General features: G+C 34.8%; 1 protein-coding gene across 1 annotated transcript; it reads right to left on the reverse strand.

Annotated features, from left to right (window-relative positions):
• Nucleotides 1–624: 624 nt before the first annotated feature.
• On the reverse strand, nucleotides 625–22,141 carry Loxl2 (Lysyl oxidase-like 2). The gene is made up of 9 exons (XM_089709749.1): nucleotides 21,784–22,141; nucleotides 21,329–21,469; nucleotides 20,723–20,973; nucleotides 20,169–20,400; nucleotides 18,703–18,854; nucleotides 6,312–6,448; nucleotides 4,638–4,795; nucleotides 3,520–3,614; nucleotides 625–852 (listed from the first exon to the last, which is right to left on the reverse strand). The coding sequence occupies exons 1-9, from the start codon at nucleotides 21,950–21,952 to the stop codon at nucleotides 730–732; spliced, it is 1,458 nt and encodes a 485-aa protein (XP_089565875.1). The 5' UTR covers nucleotides 21,953–22,141; the 3' UTR covers nucleotides 625–729.
• Between the last annotated feature and the right edge of the window lie 548 nt (nucleotides 22,142–22,689).

The following is a 22,689-nucleotide window of genomic DNA, read 5'->3' on the forward strand; positions in this document are numbered from 1 at the left end:
AAAGAGTGCTCGTCGTCCTCGGCGTGGCAGCTACAGCGTCGCGGTGGCGATGATTGCCGCAACACTCTCTGGAATCGCAGGTGTGCGCGATGTCGCAATTGCTAACAGGTGCAAGTCCTTCTTGGGTGGCCCCATGCATCCTCTAATAGTTAAGGCGTGTATATACAGTACATAACAAGTGTGTTTGTAGGGTGTAGCGTTTGAAGCCAAACGATTGGTTATTCACAAACACATTCCTCGCTACACATCCTCGCACATTATTGGTGGAAAATGTGATGTAATCGAATCGATTTTAAGAGATAAGAATGAAAGCTGTAAGTTTACAAATTTACACTCAATTGGATCTTTTAATAATAAAACTAGAAGATTGGTTTCTATTTAATGTTCATTACTCACATTTATAACAAAAAAAAAGCTACTTTACCTACTAAGAATTTAAAATTGGCTATTCCTAAAATAAAAGTTCAAGCTTTGTCTACTAGATATAAATAGAGCTTTTGCAACATATAGATTTTTTCTCGCAGATTACTCTTATAACTGCATCACCAAATAATTTTCTGCATCAATTAATATTTTCATTACATGTGTAATTCAATTGGTAGGTTAAATAAAATAAAACACACCTCAAGTTTCAGTAACTATATTCAATCTCAACACATAAGAACACGAGGAAATTTACTATCTACAAAAAAAAAAACAAAAATTAACAAACGCCCGATGCTAACGAGCCTAAGGCCGTCCCAATTGACAGTTGTACACAGCAGCGTAAGTATCGGTTAGGCGGAGTATACACGACGCGGCGTTGTTGTGGTAGCTTTGTTCTGCGATACGCGCGTGAGGATTTACCGCCACCTGTGAAATAAGTTTTATCATTATCTTTACCAATAATAAAATTGTCTGTTTTTTAATATTGTAATAATCGATTTTTAATAAATGCATATGGATGTAATTTGTCTGTCTGTCTGTTTGATTCGGCTAATCTCAGGAACGGCTGGGCCGATTTTGACGGGACTTTCACTGACAGATAGCTGAACTTGTTAACGATTTTTGTAAGTATTTTTACTGATTGGTATTCAACTTTTCTCATAGCTCTTATTTTTAAGCCTAGAGTCTAGACGACCTAGTTTCTAATACCACATTAATTAAATTATTATTGTCGTAGAATGGAATTCTTTTTTTTTTATAACGGCATAAAAAAGCAGGTACCGAGTGATTCGTTCGCGATATTTTATAGCGCGAAGTCACCCATGTACAAGTACAGTCGCGAGCAAACTCTAGTTTTCCATAACCAAGAAATAATATACACTTAAAATCTCAAGTATCACTATTTCGTAGAACACTCGAGAAATTCTTTACAAAATGTCACGTGCATCTTGCACAAAATTTATAGATAACAGCATATAACAGTTAAGCTATATTTATTGCTTGAAAAATCTTTTCTCAAGTTTTGTATTCGACTTGTGATCTTTGGATTTGACAATTTTTACTTGCAATTTCTTTATTTATAACCGACTTCAAAATAGAAGAAGGTTCTCATTTCGCCTAGCTATGTTGGTTTTGTAAACGAAGCACTTTCGACTGGGTGAATCGATCTTGATGCTTCTTTTTATTTGAAAAGAAGTGCCTTTCGGGTTGTTCATATTTATATTTTTTTCAGATCTGACCATTTGAAGACGGTTTAGTGTTTTGTTAATAAATAATAATTATCAATTATACTTAAATAACATATATATTATTTAGGGCCGATTTTTCAATGCTTGGATAAAACTTATTCGTCGAATACCTAATGTATAAAACTACCATTTTAAAAACGTATTCTAATTGCCCGTATTTGACAGTTTACGTGACATTTTAATATTATCGTGTAATACTTTATTGGACGGATAAGTTTTATCCAAGCATTGAAAAATCGGCCCTTAGAACACAAAACCACAATTGTATTATTTAAAGTATAACATCTCAGCTTACCATCAGGCGAGATCGTGGTCAAGCGCTTTCCTATCATACGATAAAAAAAAAGTTTATTGAAAGTGTAAGGGGAAATAACTACTATATTATACGTTTTAAAAATTCAGCAAATACTTATAGAATATGGCGCCAAATTTGTCATATTATATTGCATCAATAAACGAGATCAATTTAATAAATAAATATTTTTAAATCCTACGATTCTGCAAAAGCTTCGCGTTTAGTTACCAAATCTTGTTTAGTCTATTTAGTTTCAGACTGTTTAGAGTTAAGTAACATTATTAACATTATTTAGTATGTCTTAAGTATAGATTTAGTTACTCAAGTTGAGTTTATCTTTTGGACTTTGCTGATAAACTTTAAAAGGTTTCGGGTTTGGTTAAATGAACTTTTCAAAGGAGACGTTTTACGCATAATATAGATGTATTATAATTATGTACCTAAAATATATAAAAGGCCTGTTGGCCTGTTAGTATGTCTTTACAGAGTAAAATAATGACCTAATTTTTAGATAATACTTAATATTAGAACTTTGGAATGACAAAAATAAAGTGAAATTTTACGCTGACTATAGTGTCATTTCACAATCCTATCCTATCCTAATTCCTACCTATTAATATTATTAGATATAGTAAATGCGAAAGTTTGTCAGGATGGATGTATGTGTATGTGTAGGTGGGTATGTTTGTTACTCTTTCACGCAAATCCTACCGAATCGATTACAATGAAATTTAGCACACATATAGAGGGTAACACATAGGATAGGTGAACGGGAACGGGAACGGGAACTATGCGGGATTTTCTTTAAAAACGCGGGCGAAGCCGCGGGCTGAAGGCCGAAGAAGTAGTGACAATGAAAATTTTAGCTTCATAATAATACCAGTGAAACTTGACGCTGAAGCTACTACCGTAGTGTTTATTTTACGATTAGGTACTAATAAAGATTTTCCGTACTAAAAATATATTGCACGCCTCATAAGCGAAGCGTTGAGGTGGGTACTACTGTCACTTCGCGCAAAACATCTGATTTTTCAAACTTAAAATGTCTTTATGTATCAAATACATTGCACTTGTAAGATAATACATACACACACATATTAAGAAAAAACACTATTTTTAACGTTCATGATATTTTTGATGTCATTTTTGTTATTTAAACTAGTTAAAAACAGTTTAAAAAAGTTCTGTCTTGGACGTCCGTGTGTCTGTATGTGCGGATCCTTTTTCTTGTTAACACGATAGCGACCGAAATACTTTACTAATCGAGTCTTTTTTTTTCTCTTACGCTTGAGTATGCTCAGGAATAGAACCCTTTCATTTTTCAGGGTCTGATTCGATGTGGTTTAATTGTTATTAAATAAACAAAAATAATAATTAATAAATATTTATTAAAAAAAATTATGAGGCGTGCACTTTTGGATTTTCCAAATTATTTTATTATGTTTCGACTGATTACTTGGATTCCAAACTGTTTTTACATCTTTTAGTATGAGCCGATTAATTCTTAGAATAATATTTAAGAATGTAGAAATAAACGTTATAATATGTTACCTTAAATGTATAGTCGCCTGGTTCTACATCAGTTACATCAACCCATTGACAATCGATGTTATATTGATAAATATCTGAACAGTTAACTGACACACCTGTAAATAATTAATTTAATATTATATCACTACATAGTATAAAACAAAGTCGCTTTATCTGTCCCTATGTATGCTTAAATCTTTAAAACTACGCAACGGATTTTGATGCGGTTTTTTTAATAGATAGAGTGATTCAAGAGGAAGGTTTTAGTATATAATTTATTAGGTTTTAGACAAAGCGGGCGAAGCCGCGGGCGGTAAGCTAGTTATACAATATTTTGATTATATGTGGTTGACATTATAAAAATAGTTATATATAACCAAAGCTAAGGAAAAGGAAGTATTCATTTTAATAAAACAAGTATTATTTACTGAATAAAAATTAATAATTATTGCCTCTTTATTATATAATAAATTAGTTTAAAATAATAAAACGCTATTAAAGTGCTTTGTAGGCATAACTGCAAATCATGGAACGCAATATCGTTTGTTTTAAATTAATTTAAATTTGAATTTAATTTATAACTAACAAAATATATTTATGTTTGAAAATTGCGTAACAATATTGCATATTTAGAACAACATTCTGTTTTGAGGAGTTAAATTTATCCAACTTTATAAGGAATGTTTCTACTTAGTTATCTTAATATATATATATAAATCTCGTGTCACAATGTTTGTCCTCAATGGACTCCTTAACCACTTAACCGATTATAATAAAATTCGCACACCATGTGCAGTTCGATCCAACTTGAGAGATAGGATAGTTTAAACATGTAGGTACCACGGGCGAAGCCGGGGCGGACCGTTAGTAATAACATAAAAATTATATTATTATTGAAAATATTATGAAACAGCTAGACAGCGAAACTCAATTAAAAATCAGTTTTACCCTAAAACCCAAAAAGGACGTCATAACATATTTTTAAAAGAGCAACTATGGAGTTTCTTGCCGGTTCTTCTCCATAGATACTGCTATCCGAATCGGTGGTAAATGTTAAAATATGTAATGACGATTCGAAAGTGCTTCTAAAAGAAGTCTAATTGAATAAATAAATGTTTGAGTTTGACCAAATTACTTACCTTGGTCGCCATAATTCAAACAAGAGTATTTCTTCTCCACACCAGGCAAGCAGGTATTATCCTCCAAACAGAAGGATGCTTTATGACCCTCGGCTATTCTTCTTCCAGAAACGTCTAGAACGTCGAACGTTGCGAACACCTCCATACTGTGATAATGCCTGGAAATTTGTTATCTATACCTACTAATTTTATGAAGCTGAAGAGTTTGTTTGTTTGCATAGTTGAACGCGCTAATCTCGTGAGCTACGGGTCTGATTGGAAAAATTATAAATGGCCTAGAGGCTATATTATATCATCACGCAACAGGAACGCGGGTAAAACCGCGGGGTACAGCTAGTTTATACTAATTTTATAAAGGTGAAGAGTTTGTTAGTAGGGGTGGAATTTTAAAAATTGTTTCACTTCTTATGAATAAATACACATAAATGGACAAATATAAACCGCTCATTCAACGTAACCCTTAGATCTGTAAGTAACGTAATCACATATATATTTTAGTATATATGTATTTTCGTGATAGTGTTTGTGCCTTAAGATATGTTTTGTCCCTTTTTCTTACAAAGCTTTGGCCACAGATAACAAAACGTGTTTAAAGACTGTACATAATCTGTAAAAGATTTCTGGCGTAATTCGATAAAAACAAGATTTATCGACATAGTTACAAATGTACCTACGACTCCTTTGCTTCACAACTTCGACTAGGTATCAATTTATTAGTTTTAACATGACTCAAATCGAAATGAAGTATAATATATACAACTTTGTATAAAAACTTAATCCTGCTAATACTATATGTACCTAGTTATGCTAAAGTTCGTCTCTTTGTTTTTTTGTTTGACTCTTTCACGCAAAAGCTGCTGAACTGATTTTCATGAAATTTGGCAGACACATAAAGGGTAACTTGGATTAACACAGGGAGACACATATCATTTTTATCCCGAAAAAAGCGAGGGGAGCTGGACGGAAAACTAGTAAAATAAAATATAAAATCTTCAGTGAAGCATATTTTATGGTGCAATAAACATTTTTACAAAAGAAATGTTATTCCTAACCCTCATCTTACCAACATGAATAGTCTAAGTCCAACGCATGTTATAAGTAAGAAAAATTCTTTTATACGGACATGTGCAAATCCGAACAATAGCTTGTGGGATATCTCGAATGAAATATGAATTTAGAAAGGAAATTGAACTTGGAATTCTTTGATTAATTAGAATATGTTAGAATATTTTTCTTTTAATAATAACTCACATTTTTAATTATTGTTCTTAATTTAGTCGGAGATGAAAAATACCTATATATCAATCTAATGAATAAATAACTATAATATTTCACTATGCAGCGCAGTAGTCTTAATTACAATTAGGTAGGTATACATTGCGCAGACCTTTTCATTTAATATCATTAAAATTTGGTTTATAATAATGTTCAATGTATATTGTATATTACATTAATAATAATAGTTATTTTATGTGTTTTTGAAGTGAAACTTTTGGTATTTTTGAATGTTTCACTTCTGACATGTGCGCTCAGAACACATGCTATTTTTTAATGAAATATAATCTGAATGTAAAAATAATTACAAAAAGGATAATATTATTTCATATAGTTTCATAGAGTTTTCAGTAATTATACGAATCTTAATTTATGACTCTACAATTATCATTTACTTACATATGACACAAATGCCACTGCCACAAATGTTTCGGCAAATATGGTCTGAATTCAGCGTTCCCAATATTCAAAGATGCCGCGGTAAAGCGCAGTAATCTTCGGGTTTCAAATTGCCAATTCGGATTATTCTTTTGTACCTAAAATAAGAAAATAAATGAGAAAAGGCAAGCGGGAAAAGGCAAGAAGCAGTTTAGACTTATATAAGGTTACAAATTCTAAAATAAGAAAATGAATGTAGAGCCAGGCTAGAATTTAAGCAAGATGTAGGTACATACTTTAGAAAGGCTTATAAAAAATATCAAATTATTAATTAAAAATTTCTCCTGTATTCCGCGTAGTTTGCTCTAAATTTTTATCTAATAACTAGTGGTCCGCCCCGGCTTCGCCCGTGGTACATATTATTATTTCGCAATAAAAGGTAGCCTATGTCCTTTCTCGGGTATCAAAATATCTCTATACCAAATTTCATGCAAATTGGTTCAGTAGTTTAGGCGTGATTGAGTAACAGACAGACAGACAGAGTTACTTTCGCATTTATAATATTAGTATGGATGAATGGTTTTTTGAAATTCTGTTAATCAAAATTACAACGTCATGAAATATAATAGCCTTTTTTTCGTAAATTAGGTAATTAATTGGTTATTATGCTACCATAAAGTAAAAGAGAAACGTTGTAATTAGCAGTAGATATTAGTAAATAAATATACTAGGGTGGAGTCTCCTATTATCGGCCGTCTCCTAATATCGGCCTTTTCGAGAAAATTTAATATAACTATAAAAATCGATCTTAAATCATAAAAGTTTTTATGCAAAAAATTACTCTATATACATACGCAAAACCTCCCAAATTTGGGTACGGGCCCAATATCGGCCGGGTGGTCGATATTGGGGTAATGCATGAAAACTTTAAATAACATTTTTAGCTATTTTAAATGTCAGCAGTAGCATTAATAAGGTTAGAAATGAAACAACAGCTCCGTTTGATCACTAGATCCTAAAGTCGGCCGCCTAAAATCGATTTTTATTAGCTACGGCCGATATATAGCGAATCGATGCGTAATAACGGCCACCTTAGTAAAACCTTTTCTACTAGGGAGGTGATACAAGATGTATTTTAATTTTTGTTGAGCTATGCCAAAATCATGCCGTCTCAATCAAAACTCCCAAAAGATCAACAAAAAGGAAAACGTTGGCCATTGCAAACGTTTCCTTTTTGTTGACCGTAGTAAAACAATAGAGGCAGTGAATGCCATCAAAATATGAGCATCAGAGAAGCATCTCGACAATACGACATTCTGAGGACCACTTTACAAGATAGACTTCATGGAAGAATAGACACAGATTGCACAGTTGGTAGAGATACCGTCTTAATCCATCAGGCTCCGGAATCATAGACACAATAGAAAATCTATTGTGTCGCGGTCCGATCGGGCCGTTCGGGGCTCAATGGGTTAAACCAAAATGAAGGAGAAGAAATTGTTCAATGGTTGATAACGGATGGCTATCGTAGGAACGTGATCTAGGAAAACCGCAATTGCGTTAAAATATTATAAAAGATAATAAACGAACCAATCCGTTCCTTGTTTTTCAATTCTTAATGAAAAGGCTCCAGAAGCTATTACGCTGGCCAGGGCTGTAGTTACAGAAGAAAGTGGTTTTAATGACTTACAAGAAGTGGTTTAATGACTTAAAATCAATCGGACACGGAAGACATATTACAAGATCCACTGAGAATATTCAATAGGGATGAGACTGTTATATTTAAAAGATGAATGAGGAAATCAATGCGGGAATAAATAATGTACACCGGCTAGAATCGAGACTGACTTTTTATTTTTCAAATACCCACTTAGTAAATATTATCACGCACAGATAATTCATAATGCAGATACACTACATCTCCCCGACACCAATCGAAATATATTTAAGAATATAAATGTAAAGTATTTATAACTAAAATATAACTACATAGCCGTATCGAGCACTCTTATATACAAACTAAAACAACATTGAACTTATGCTAGTAGAACATCTTATAAATAACTTAGCTATGAAACAAAGTCCATATAATTAACGCAATAGATTTTACTCGAAACCATACCTAACCGGGGCTCGGCGAGCCCGGACTGGACGATCGTTTAAGACACTGTATGTATCTGGTCGAGATGACATTAAGCCACCTTCGGTGGGAAAGGTAGTAACGATTTTAGAAGCAGTTTCACACTCATCGTCTTCTTGGCTACTGTGCTCCACGGATCCCGAATAATTTTTATAAACTCTGAGTTGATCAATGTGTCTTTTATGTGCCATTTTCCCTTCTCCCACCTTATAGGAAAGAGGTCCTAGTCTATCTAAAATAACTCCCTCTACCCAAAATGATTTATTATTTCTATATTTTCTAAATAGTACTTTATCACCAAGTGAGAACTCACGAGTCGGTCTATTCGATATTATTTGTTTGCGTTGTTTCTGTCGAATCATTTCATTCAAATCGGGTCTAAGTGAATCAAACGCAGTCCTAACATTTTTTTTAAGTAACAACTCAGATGGCGAACGCCCTGTGGTACAATGTTTTGTATTACGGTACATTAATAGAAAATTTTGCAGGGCTTCATCACAATCTACGCCATCTAATTCCGCTTTCTTAAGGCAATTTTTAATTAATTTAACAGAGTTCTCAGCCGCCCCATTGCTACTTGGTTTATAAGGAGAAACTAAAATATGCTTAACATGGACGACACCTAGGTACTCAGCAAATTGTTTACTACTAAATGGTGGACCATTGTCCGAAACTAATTCATAAGGATAACCGAAACGAGCGAAAATCCCTCTAAGACAGTTAATAGTAACATCGGCACTTGTACATTTAACCAAAAATGCCTCAATCCATTTAGAGTATGCATCAATTTTTTTTTTTTTTTTTTTTTTTTTTTTTTTTTTTTATTAAATAAGGTTGCTAATTAAAATAGCACCTTATACAAATTACAATCTAGCCTACAAGACTAATAAGTAATTTTATGTTAACCTAAATTTCTAAATAACTTATTCTAAGAGAGTGTCCATTGTCACTTGCTTAGTGTCTGTTAAGGGGAAGTAAGTCACTTTGCTCGTGTGCTTTGGTATACAGATAATTGTCACTGTTCACTTTTCACTTATCACTACACTAACTCAAAAGGTTTAGTCCTTTTTAGTCTTCGCACTAGGTCCGTGGTATCAAGGAGCTGGATAGCCTCAACATTCACGTGATGATGAAGTCGATGTTGATGAGCTTCTGCATGTTTTTGAACAATTTTGTTCACGGTGTCCACTTTTAGGTCACGGTGGAGGTCACCATTACGGATGTACCAGGGGGCATTTACAATGTCTCTCAGTACTTTATTTTGGAAACGTTGTATTATGTTAATGTTGCTTTTTTTGGTACAGCCCCACAGCTGAATACCATACGTCCATACTGGCATGAGGACTTGTTTGTATATGAGAAGCTTATTATGTATCGACAACTGGGAGTATCTTCCAAGAAGCCAATACAATTTCTTATAGCGCAAGCCTAATTCTTCTCGCTTCTTCTTGACGTGAGCCTTCCAGCGTAGCTTAGCGTCAAGCGTCATACCAAGGTATTTCGCCGTGTTAGCATAAGGTATTTGTTGGCCATTAAGGAGTATCGGGACAATCTGTGTTCTTTTGTTTGTAAAATTTATGTGAACGGATTTTGATTCGTTCAATCTTATCCGCCATTTCCGAGTCCATTCATAGACCTGGTTCACAGCTTCTTGGACTTTATCTCCTGCTTCCTGGTAAGTGATGCCTGTGGCCATGATAGCAGTGTCGTCAGCAAATGTTGCAGTAATGTTTTTTTCTAATACTGGAATGTCACACGTGTACAAAAGGTATAGGATGGGACCTAAAACACTTCCTTGTGGCACACCAGCTCGTATTTCCTTGAGGTCCGAGAAGGCATCGTCTTGTCGAACTCTAAAGACTCGATTGGTTATATACGATTCTAAGATATCTGAAATTTGTTTTGGTAGCATTGTTCTTATTTTATGAATGAGACCTTTGTGCCAAACCTTATCAAAAGCCTGTGCGACATCTAAAAACACTGCTGAACAGACTTTCTTTTCTTCAAACGCTTTTTCGATGACATTTGTTAATCTGTGAACTTGATCTATTGTGGAGTGTTTCTTTCTAAATCCAAATTGGTGTTCTGGAATTATTTTCTTCTCATCAAGTATTGGCATGATCCGTTTAAGTAACAGTTTTTCAAAAAGTTTTGATACTATTGGTAGCAACGAGATCGGTCGATATGATGTTACATCGTTTGGCGGTTTTCCTGGCTTTAATATCATAATAACTTCAGCAACTTTCCACAAATTAGGCACATATTTCAACCTAAATGCAGCGTTAATGAGTGTTGTTAATTTGATTATAGCTTTGCGAGGCAAATTATGCATTATTTCGCCTGTGATTAAGTCAAACCCCGGAGATTTTTTTGGGTTAATACTAAACTTAATTTCGTTGGAGATTTCTTTGGGTGTTACAGACTTTATTTGTAATTCTTCATTAAGGTTTTGATCTTCAGGTAGTTCATTTGCGTCATCATCATATGGCTTAAAGATATTTTCCAGATGTTGCGCAAATCTTTTAGCTTTTTGTTCATTGTGGATAGCCCATTTTCCATTTTCTTCCTTAATTGGTGGAATATGCAGAACGGGTCTATTCATATGTTTCGTAGCTTTCCAGAGTGAGTAGTCTGTGCAGCGATCGTTAGTCAGTTTTTTGAGATATGACGTCATATTAGCGTCATTTAGTTTTTGTATCTCTCTTTGTAGCTGTTTTGTGAGATTATTTAGTAGCTTTTTATCACCAGGAAAACGAGTTTGGTGCCACCGGTTTCTCTGTTTTCTCTTTTCACGTAAAAGTTCGATAATGTTCTTCGGGTAGACTGCTCCCCTGTGACAAGGGTGACTATCTGGTGTGTTTCTCCATGCTGCTTGTTGTATGTCTACCATAAATTTTTCGACTTCAATGTCAAGTTGTTCTGGATTTTTTAATGGTATATTAAGTTTTATATGTGTGTCCAAGTCGATTCTAAAACTGTTCCAGTCTGTTTTCTTATTTACTAATCTTAGGTTATTATTCTTATTTATAATATTTATACATAATTTAAGAATTATGGGCGAGTGGTCTGAACTCATATCGTTCATACTCTTTATATCTAAATAGTTAGATGATATATTTTTATATATAAAGAAATCCAATAGGTCGGGTATTTTGTTTGGATCTGTAGGCCAATAGGTTGGTATGCCCGTAGATGCAAAGTTACAGTTCATATATTTCATGGCACTTAGAAGTTCTTTGCCTTTAGGTGTAATCAACCTGGAGCCCCAATGGGTATGTTTGGCGTTAAAGTCACCACCAACAATAAATCTGTCGCCAAAACTCTTGAGAAGGCTAACGTATTTCTCTTTATTAAAAGATTCTCTCGGTGGGAAATACAAGGCTGATATAGATACAGGACCACGTTTGGTTTCAACGCATACTGTTACGGCCTGTACTTCTTGTTCTTCGATTTTACTTATTTCATAGTGCTTCAACTTTTCTTTTATTATCACTGCACTTCCACCTCTAGCTGTATTATTTGGGTGAAGTGCAAGATATACTTTGTAACCTTTAAATTTAATGTATGATTGTTTGGTGAAGTGTGTTTCCGATACTAAGCACACGTCAATATTTTCTATTTCAAGGACAATTTGTAATTCATTGTGGTGTTTAAGAAGCCCATTGGCATTCCATTCCATTATGCTAAGTATTTGAGTCATTTTTTGGCAGTAGATGTAGCATTTCTATTGCTACTTTCCAGTTTCCTTAGTCTCTCGTCAAATGTGGACATAAGGCTTAAAATTTGGTTGAGTTTTCCTTCAACGCTGTCTTTCATTTGGTTGCTTCCTTTCGTCTGGTTACCACTCGCGATTTGTGCAAAAGTGATGTGCTTACTTACTTGCCTGCTTTCTTTCACAGCTGGAACCACTTTTGTATCTGCTGTTTTCCGCTGATTTGGGATATTTAGTTTTTTTGTCGCTTTATTTTTAAGCGTCTGCATTTCTTTTGCTACCATGCATCCTCTATAGTTCGCAGGATGTGGAGCGCCACAATGCACACACTTTGGCTTTTCTTCTGCTGGCTTTTTACAATCTTTAGTTAGATGTTTACCAGTGCACTTTACACATCTTGGATCCTTGGAGCAATATTTTTGGGTGTGCCCGTAGGCTTGACATCTTTTACACTGAGGAACTAATTTAGAGGTTTTCAAGGGATGGATTTCCACCCTGCATCCTAATATAGACGTTATCTCATAGATTTTGTTTATTTCCTCTCCGTTATTAAAGGTAAGCATGAACATATTGAGAGGTGTCTTGTCCTTCCACCTCAGCTTGTTTACTGCCTCCTCAACTTTGAAGCCTTTTCTTTTCAGGTCTTCTACAATTCTATCTGGGTTGCATGTATGGTGCAATTTCTTAGCTATAACTCGTATTGGTCTTAATTGTTTGTTTTCATAGGAATGCCAATGAAAGCCATCGGCAGTCAAAAACTCTGTGATGGTCCGATATACTGTTTCATTTTCAGTATTAATTTTTACGGTTTCTCCGTGCATAATTTTAATTGTAAAGCCGCCCCCTGGCGACTTTTCTAAGAGGAGATCAAAGAACGATTGGTAGTTCCTGATGTCATCTACTATTATAGGTGGAGGAAGTGGCACCTTTTTGGGTTTTACTTTCTCCTTACTTTCCTCATTTCGCTCTTCTTTATCGGAGATATGAGTGGGTGAAGTGTTCAATTTGCGTTTTTTCCTGCTCTTGGTTCTAATCCACTCCGTTTCTTTGGCAAGTTCTTCTTCATCAGTGCTGTATTCTACATGAGAAGAACACTTCTTTTCAATTTCTTTTTTCTCTGGAATTTCCGTTTCCACTGGAGTCAAAGAGTTCAATTTTTGTTGAAGAAGTTTTACTTGTTCTTCCAGATGCCTTACGTGGGTTTGAAGATTTTCACGTACATTTTTCTCTTCGGAATAGTACTTGTACAACAGATGTTCAGTTTCAGTTCTTAAGTTTATTTTTGATTTATCGGTATTCATGGTTATTTATTTTAGCATATATGAGAATAAAATAGTATGCATCAATGAGAATAAAATAATATACGTTCAGTTTTGGGCTTAAAAAATCTACATGAACTCTGTACCAAGCTATCTGCGGCCACTCCCACGGATGGGTAGCCGCACGCGCCGGCGCCGGCCGAACCATCGCACACGTACGACAATCATTGCAAATACGCTCTAAATCCTTATCTAACCCCGGCCACCACACATAACTTCTCGCAAATGATTTCATACGCACGATACCTTGATGAGTTGAATGCAAAGCTGATAATACACGCTCGCGTAAATCACTCGGTATAACTACTCGTAATCCGAACATAATACATTCTTGTTCAATACTAAGGGCGTCACGTACTTTCCAATATAACTTAAATTTATCATCTAAACAAAATTCCCAGTTTTGCCTTAAAAATATAAGTACCTTAGATAAAATTATGTCTTTCTTTGTCGACTGAGCTATGTCGCGGTAAGTTATCGATAAAGAACTTTCAACAAAATTTAAAAATTCAAATGATTCATTGTTACATACCGCAGCGTCTAATTGTTTGGACGGCAATCGCGATAATGCGTCCGCCACGCAATTCTTATCTGATCGAACGCACTCAATTCTATAATTATATTCTGCTAAAATAACCGCCCAACGCTGCAAACGCCCCGCCACCATGCGCGGAATACTTTTTTGTTGATAAAAAATATTTGCTAACGGTTTACAATCAGTTATTAGAGTAAATTGTCTGCCATACAAATAACAATGAAATTTATGTACAGCAAATATAACCGCTAAGCCTTCCCTACAAATCTGAGCATAGTTACGTTCGGACGCAGTCAAGGTACGTGACGCGTGAGCCACGGGACGCTCGGAATCGGGTGCATTGTTAGCGTCGCGCTGCATCAGGGCCGCGCCGACACCGTACGGCGACGCGTCACAATATAAGCGCAATGGTAAATTTGGATTATAATGGACCAATACCAGGTCATCTGACAACATTCTCTTGATTTCTTTAAAAGAGTTATTACAATTAGTACACCAAATAAATTTAACATTTTTTTTTAATAAATTATGCAAAGGATATAGCACTGTACTAAGGTTTGGTAAAAATTTTGCATAGTAATTAACGAGACCTAAAAACGCTTTTAATTGTGACACATTACACGGTACAGGCGTTGATTTAATTACATCAATTTTCACTGTTTCCGTTCTTAATCCATGCGCATCAATAACATGTCCTAAATATGAAACAGATCTCTGAAAAAATTTACATTTATTAGGGGCTACTCTAAGGCCCGCTTGCGATAAAATATCAAACACTCTCATTAATCGTTTCATGTGATCTGTGTCATCAACACCCGTTATTAAAATATCGTCGATAAATGTTGTAACAAACTTTAATTTAATTAATTTGTCGATAAATCGTTGAAAAATACTCACGGCCGTTTTAATTCCGAATGGTAATCGGTTATAACAAAATATACCTCTATGAGTCACAATACAACACATGAGTTTAGATTCATCCGACAGCTTCAATTGTTGATACGCATGACTTAAATCGATTTTACTAAATAATTTACCTCCCTGTAACTCACAAAAAATGTCTTCGATTCTAGGAATCGGATATTTGTCGTCTAACAACACCGGGTTTAATGTTATCTTAAAATCCCCGCACAAACGAATATCTCCATTACTTTTAATAACCGGTACAATAGGAGTACCCCACTCACTGGTGTCCACGGGTGAGATAATACCTTCTTGTTGGAGACGGGCTAATTCTTTATCGACCGCGTCACGAAGTGAGTATGGAATCAAACGAGCTTTACAGAAAATGGGCCGTGCGTCTGATTTCAATTTTAATTCAACCTCTGGGCCATTATAGGTACCGATTCCAGATTTAAATACATTCGGATATTTACGCATTAATTGGCTACATATGTCATCGTGCCGCATTAACTGAACTGCGTCAATGTCGTCATGCGATTTATTCGGTTCTAAACTATTAATATTAATACATTTAATATTTAATGCTTTCATCCACTGCCGACCTAACAGAGCGGACGTCGCATCGCTATCGACAATAATTAAATCTAAATCATAAGCACTTTTATTTTTGTACAAAATATCGCATTTTATTTTACCCATCGGCTTAACACTGTGCCCGTTATACATTTTCAAATTAACACTAGTAGGCGTTATAGACATGTGAGAAAAATATTTCTTATACAACAAAATAGGAATCACACTCACTCCTGCGCCACTATCGACTTGCATATCAATTAAAACCCCATTAATGCTTAATTTTACATACCAAGGACTATTATCGTACTGCTCGCCACATATGTCCATCGTATAAATACCTACAGTCTCACAATTGTCCGTAAACTCTTCACCGACACTCGATTCATCACTCCCCAAGTGATTTACCCTTTCACATTTACGCTTTTTGCAGACCTTGGCTATATGACCACGCTGGCCGCACACATAACACGACACTTTACTAAAACTACACAAATGTGGAGCGTGCTGGCCCGCACACCGCCAGCACGTCGGCCCCGCGGCCGAGCTGCGCTGCCGGCGCGAGCCCGCGCCCGCGCCGCTCCCTCGCGGCCTGCCGCCGCCGCCCGGCGCGCCGCCTCGCGCCGCCGCCGCGCGCTCCTCCGCTGGCCCGCGCCGCCGCGAGCCGTACCTACACCGCGTGCACCGCTTCCGCCTGCCCTTGCGGCTCCGCTGCCGCCCGCGAGTCTCGATCGGCGGCTTCCAAAGATAACGCAATCTCTGTCGCTCGAGCGTACGTTAAAGTCTCTTCCGTTAATAATCGAAAGCGAATGGTATCACTACGAATGCCGTACACAAACTGATCCCTTAGATTCTCTTCCAAATATTTAGTTCCTTCAAAATTGCAATTCCTCGCCATCTGTTTCAACCGTGCCATGAAATCGTTCAAAGATTGACCGGCTTCTTGTTTGCAAGCGCGAAAAGACATCCGTTCGGCGATCTCACATTTTTTTGGAATTAGGTGGTTGCGCACTTTCTTCACGATTTCATCAAAATTTAGGTCCTCGGGTTTTTTAGGGTAACATAAATCGATAATTAAATCCAAAGTTTCTGCACCCACGACGGCGATCAAATATTTAGTACGTGATGCGGCATTTAGGTTATGTATGTCGAACCACGCTTCCAACTGGCTCACGTATGTATTCCACTTACATGTTGTACTATTAAACTCTTTAATGTTCAAATTGGATAAAGGAATGTCGTTCGCCATCCTCGTCGCCAAATATGTTATATTTAAAAGATGAATGAGGAAATCAATGCGGGAATAAATAATGTACACCGGCTAGAATCGAGACTGACTTTTTATTTTTCAAATACCCACTTAGTAAATATTATCACGCACAGATAATTCATAATGCAGATACACTACAGAGACGAGCTTTAGTATTTGTCCGAAGACAAAAGTACAACATTTATGAAGTTGCTAAGGGCAGTGAAAAAGTAACAATAATTGTTTTGCTAGTCATATCTGCATAAGGAAAATCTTTGCCTCCCATGGTTGTTTTCCCTACATCCGTAGACCACCTAAAGTAATCGTTAATAGCACACAATCCTCCTGGTTTCTTGGTTTTATCAAATAGTGGGTGGACTAGAAGTGTATGTACTCGTAGTATTCTATGAATATGTTGCAAATGGCTTTAATGATTGGGTGATTTCTGATAACATTTCCAAACCAATTCTTTTTCTAGTTGATGGACATAAGTCTCATTATATCCCGTATCTTTATTTGTCTGAAGAATACTGAACTAGGTACATTACTTTTAATTTTTAAGACAATGTAACGAAAAGACCAATCATGATAGGTGAGTTAAAAAAATTATTTGTATCTCAATTGATAATAAAAAATGTTACCAGTTTTAAGTTTTATTGATCTAACTTCACCATAGAAAAGGTATGCCGATATTAGGGCCAAAGACGGCAGATATTAGGGTGTTAGTTTGGTGTTAGTGGCCGATATTGAGGGAAATCGGCATATTCGAAATAAAAATTCTATTCGTAATTTTGCAAATGTAGTAATGGAGTTTCAATATCTCTCTACCCAAAAAAGGCACTGTAAGAAAGAAAAAGCTATTAATGTAAAAATTACAACGAGTCAAAGTTCAAAAAAAGTTGACATGGCCGATAATTGGTGCCACCACCCTACCACGTTACATAATACATATAATACTATCTAGTTAACCAATTAAACAAAGATACAAATGTTATGGAAACGAGGCAATAAACATATCAGACACTATGTAAATATAAACACAACATACATAATATACACATAACTGTAACACAATGTTTCAATGTCGGATGAAATTCACGAATTATACCCATAAAATTCATTTCGAGTCTAAATAAGACTTACGTTTCCATAAAGCAAACAACACATAATTTAGATACACCACAATTTCTACAAACAATGATACTGATTGAATTGTAAAGTCTATTACTAACGAACCACGTATTTTTAAACACACAAACCAAACTAATGCTTATTGCGATGTTGATATAACCTATATTGCTGTGAATAAATTTAGCTGTCATGTTGTACAGATAGCAAATAAAATAAATAGCCTTGTCCAGAGATAAGCTCGGATGATTGATTATTATTTACGTGAATCCATTCCGAAATTGGAAGTGGTAATATGTTATTTGTGGTAGTAACACTGGTCTTACATTTGTGACAGCATACTAAGGAATAATTAATCATTATTGTGAAAATTTAACTTTCATTATATTACTATTGCATGATATAGAAAATCCATACTAAATATTATAAATGCGAAAGTAACTCTGTCTGTCTGTCTGTTACTCAATCACGCCTAAACTACTGAACCAATTTGCATGAAATTTGGTATGGAGATATTTTGATACCCGAGAAAGGACATAGGCTACCTTTTATTGCGAAATATGTATCACGGGCGAAGCCGGGGTGGACCTCTAGTAATAAATAAAATTTAAAAATCATGGAATTACTGTATTGCCACCGATGTAGGTACAAACTTTGAATTAAATCGATCCATTTAATAAAGAAGATAAAAACGTGATTCTAAAGGAGTCGGTTACAAAGATACAAGCATATAAACATTCAGGTAACGTTAATAGAAGCATATCAATACTCTATTTAAGAACGAATACAGTGATATATTAAAGTGGTTATCATACTCTCTATTTAAAGACTTAATGTATAGCGGTTTTTTTACCTCATAAGCAGATTTGCTCAAGCAGTTTTCTTCCATAGCACACTGCAGTTGGAACATAGGTGCGTCTTGTAAATGTGCAGTTCGCTCTATTGCACTTGTGTCCAAGAGAAGGTCCGCAAGGTAGTGCGTACATACCACGGCTGCGACGTGGCCTGTGACGATTAATTAAATTTTTATACGAATAGGTGTTGACATTTTTGTTTTAGCTCTTTATAAAATTCGTTTAAAAGTGCAACTGTATGGCCTATTGAAACTTAAAAGTATCTCTATGTCACATTTTTGTTGTTCGGTATTTAATGAGAAAATTTTGGCATGCAATAATTGAAAAAGAGCTAGGATCCAATTATTAAAATATACTGACTATAGACATACATAATACAACTAATATATTATGTATTATTTAGAAAAATATTGTACCGCAAAGAAATTCATCTCTAGGTACTAATATTATAAAGCTGAAGAGTTTGTTTGTTTGAACGCGCTAATCTCGGGAACTACTGATCCGATTTATAAAAAAAGACTGTAGGCTATAATATAATAATTCATCACGCTACGACCAACAGGAGTGGAGCCACGGGGGTGAAACCGCGCGGAGCAGCTAGTACAATATACACGTTTAAAAATAATGTAGGTATCACAGACATGTATATTTTCTTGATACATGTCTGTGGTAGGTATATTCATCACTAAGAACATTATTTACTCAAAGAATTACATTTACTTTTTCCAGCAGACATTGAAATATTGATCACAATAATAACATGAGGCTTTTCTTCATATTTCATGAACCGTTTAATAATTTTGACACGTAAATACAAAGTCCAGCTTTATTTGGGTCGAGGCGTTAATCCTTATTGTTATAAAAGGTATTATCCCAAAAGATTTAAGGAACATGTCATTTAGTAGAATACGATTATATTTTTCTTTGTGGATCTTAGTGGGGCAAGAAATATTCGAAGAGATTTGCCTTATTAGATTTTGTTCGGCGGAAAATGAGTCGAAATTTGCGATTCACATTAATAGAAAATTTTTTCGGGACATGTCGATAATGAATAGAGTGGGATATTATAAGTGAATTAAAGTAAATGTATGAGATAAACACAAGATTTTATTTAATAACGGCTATGAAATATTTCTTCTTAAATAATTTATAAAGAAAACTAGCGGTCCGCCCCGGCTTCGCCCGTGGTACATATGAAAAATAGATGTTGGCCGATTCTCAGACTTACCCGATATGCACAGAAAATTTCACGAGAATCGGTCCACCCGTTTCGGAGGAGTATGCAGACTAACATTGTGACACGAGAATTTTATATATAAGATAAGAAGAAAGAAGATATATCGTCATACTTTGTCATTCTAGTTACTAGTAATCGTTTATAGTTATTTGTATTGCTATGTGTTGATTTCATATCTCCAGAAATATTTTAAAATATCCAAAATATATTCCAATCAAATTGACTAACCTCTTTCACCAGGACAGAACACATCACCAAATTCTCTATGTTTACAAGAAAACAGATTTGTTTCATTTCCTTGACACTCAACACCACTCAGTATGATTGGGGAACTGCCAAAGAAATCAGTCTGGAGCGCTTGGTCAGCGAAACCGAGGGCCAGGTGGTGGCATACGGCTGCTGCTTCGTATAATGTCCAACCATCAGGGCAAATGCTACCCCAAGTATTGTTGTAGTACATCTGAAACAAGTTTTAGATGAGGTCTTATAGTATGTAAGATTTGGTATGAAAGAACGTCATTTATTATGGACCTATGATTTGAAAGACTTAGTATGAAATAAAATTTATATAAACAAGAATGTGGAATACTTCTGGTTCTTCTTCACTATAAAGTGATGTTTTCTTCTTGTGGTGTACACATCATTCATGTAATAAGATAAATCAGAGCAGTCCATAAAGCTAATAAAAAATAGGGTCAATTATCATAATAACACACATTTCGTCTATATTTTGTACCTACGTAATATTATATAGTAGTCGATTTTTTTCAAATCTGACTTACCTCCACTCTACCTTCGTAACTATTTCGTCCACCAACGAGTCTCAAACTCGCACCCCTCACATCCATTACGTCATGTATATGTCTTGGTTTAATTTTACCATATTTTGTTATATCTTCTTTCTTTTTCTCTTTACATATTACACCTGCTGCTTCACTCTTCTCACAATCTGATGATCCCCAGCCGGAGAATATACATTGGTTCAGAGATATTTCATTCCCTTCACATACGACATCATCCATCCAATATTTTTCTAGGATAAAAGTCATACGCTTAATATTCCTTTTAATACAAATTCTCAATGTCATATATTGCCTATGTTACATAATATAAAGTTTAACCTACATTATAAAAGTCAATAATTGCCTCTAATGTAGACATTGTGATGATTATTTCCAACATCTATTGAGAAAATAAATAATAGCTCTCAAGAATTGACATAGTAATGGACGATCTGTACAAATATTTCAATACACTATTCATTTAAAAATTGATATCAATGATGCTCCATTCATGCCGATTTGTACCTTGACCTACTGTATAGCCTTGACGATATTTTAAGGTAACATAGTTCAAATAAATAGCTTCTATAATAAATTGCATATTACCCATAGCTTCTCCAAATTGCCCACCATGGGTGGCTACACCGGTTCTATTCAAGGAACGGCAGATGACTTCAGCCGCTGCATTGTCCCAGGAATCATCGCATACTGCCCCCCATCTACCAGCATGGTAAATGTACACATTGCCTGTGATAAATAATTGAAAATATTGGTAATTAATTAAATGATTATGAGTTCCGGCACGGTCGAGAATAACATGCGGATAAACTTACTATGGTAAAGTATCTATTTGTTTTAATTTTTTTGAAACATTTAGAGTCGATTATAATTCAATCAAAATTATAGGAATTTGACGAATTATTATTTATGTACTGTAATTAGTTGTTACCTATATTAAATTATACTTTAGTTTTGATACATAAACACGAGTAATCCTGATCAGTAAAACTATAGAGCCTTAATATGTTACTTTTACAATTTTTTGATAAACCACGCCTTACCTTCAAACTCCGTTCCACCCAAAAGTTTAACTTTATTCTCCAAATATTTTTGTTTATTCAACAGTTTCTGGATGAACGCAGCTCTCGTGTTCCGTTCATTTTCACTTAAATCCCTACATAGTACACTCACAAATAATAAAACAATACACGATTTCTGCATCATCATCATATTAATTACTGAACACTCTTCATTCTCATATATAAAATATAGTTATGGGCACAATACGCTTCCTTGAAGAACACCTGGTACTAACAACCCATCTATTTTACGAAAACTGGTTCAAACCAATTTATTTTTATTTGTATTAAAATTTATTCTGATTCTGTAGCATGCAACATCACTGAAATCTTTCATAGAACTGCCGAGTGGACATAGAATAAGCTCTTAATTGTGGACGCTGTATTACATCTTTAAATTGTAAACTCATTTGATGTACGTGATGATTGTCTTGTACTATATATTTTTATTATATATGAGACGTTATGGGAATGGAAAAGAAAAGAATATTTTAAGTACATAATATATTAGACTAAATTGTATGTTTTGATTGTGTATACAGTGCCTTTTTATAAGAAACAAAAGTTTGATTCACTCCAATATGGTATATGAAAGATTTCTCTATCAATTCCAAACATTTTAGAATTTCTAAGAATGAAGGTAATGTACCCTTTCTTCATTTTTTAAAGTTGGTAAAACATTCAATACTATATTAGTCACACGATGTCAGAATAAAAAAGATATGATCACATCGTTCCATTATTTCAATTAAAATGAGCGAACAAAACTATTTGACCCAAATAACGTTCAACACCAGCCAATTGAATTGTTATGTCAATACAATGTTTGCGTTGATTTATTTAGATTTAATTTTTATTCCAATTTAAAATAAATAACAATATATAAAA

Source organism: Colias philodice, chromosome 23 (genome assembly GCF_061535455.1).
Source record: "Colias philodice isolate Cphi_HAF_F1 chromosome 23, ilColPhil1 Martin Lab GWU primary, whole genome shotgun sequence".
Classification (NCBI taxonomy): Eukaryota; Metazoa; Arthropoda; class Insecta; order Lepidoptera; family Pieridae; genus Colias; species Colias philodice.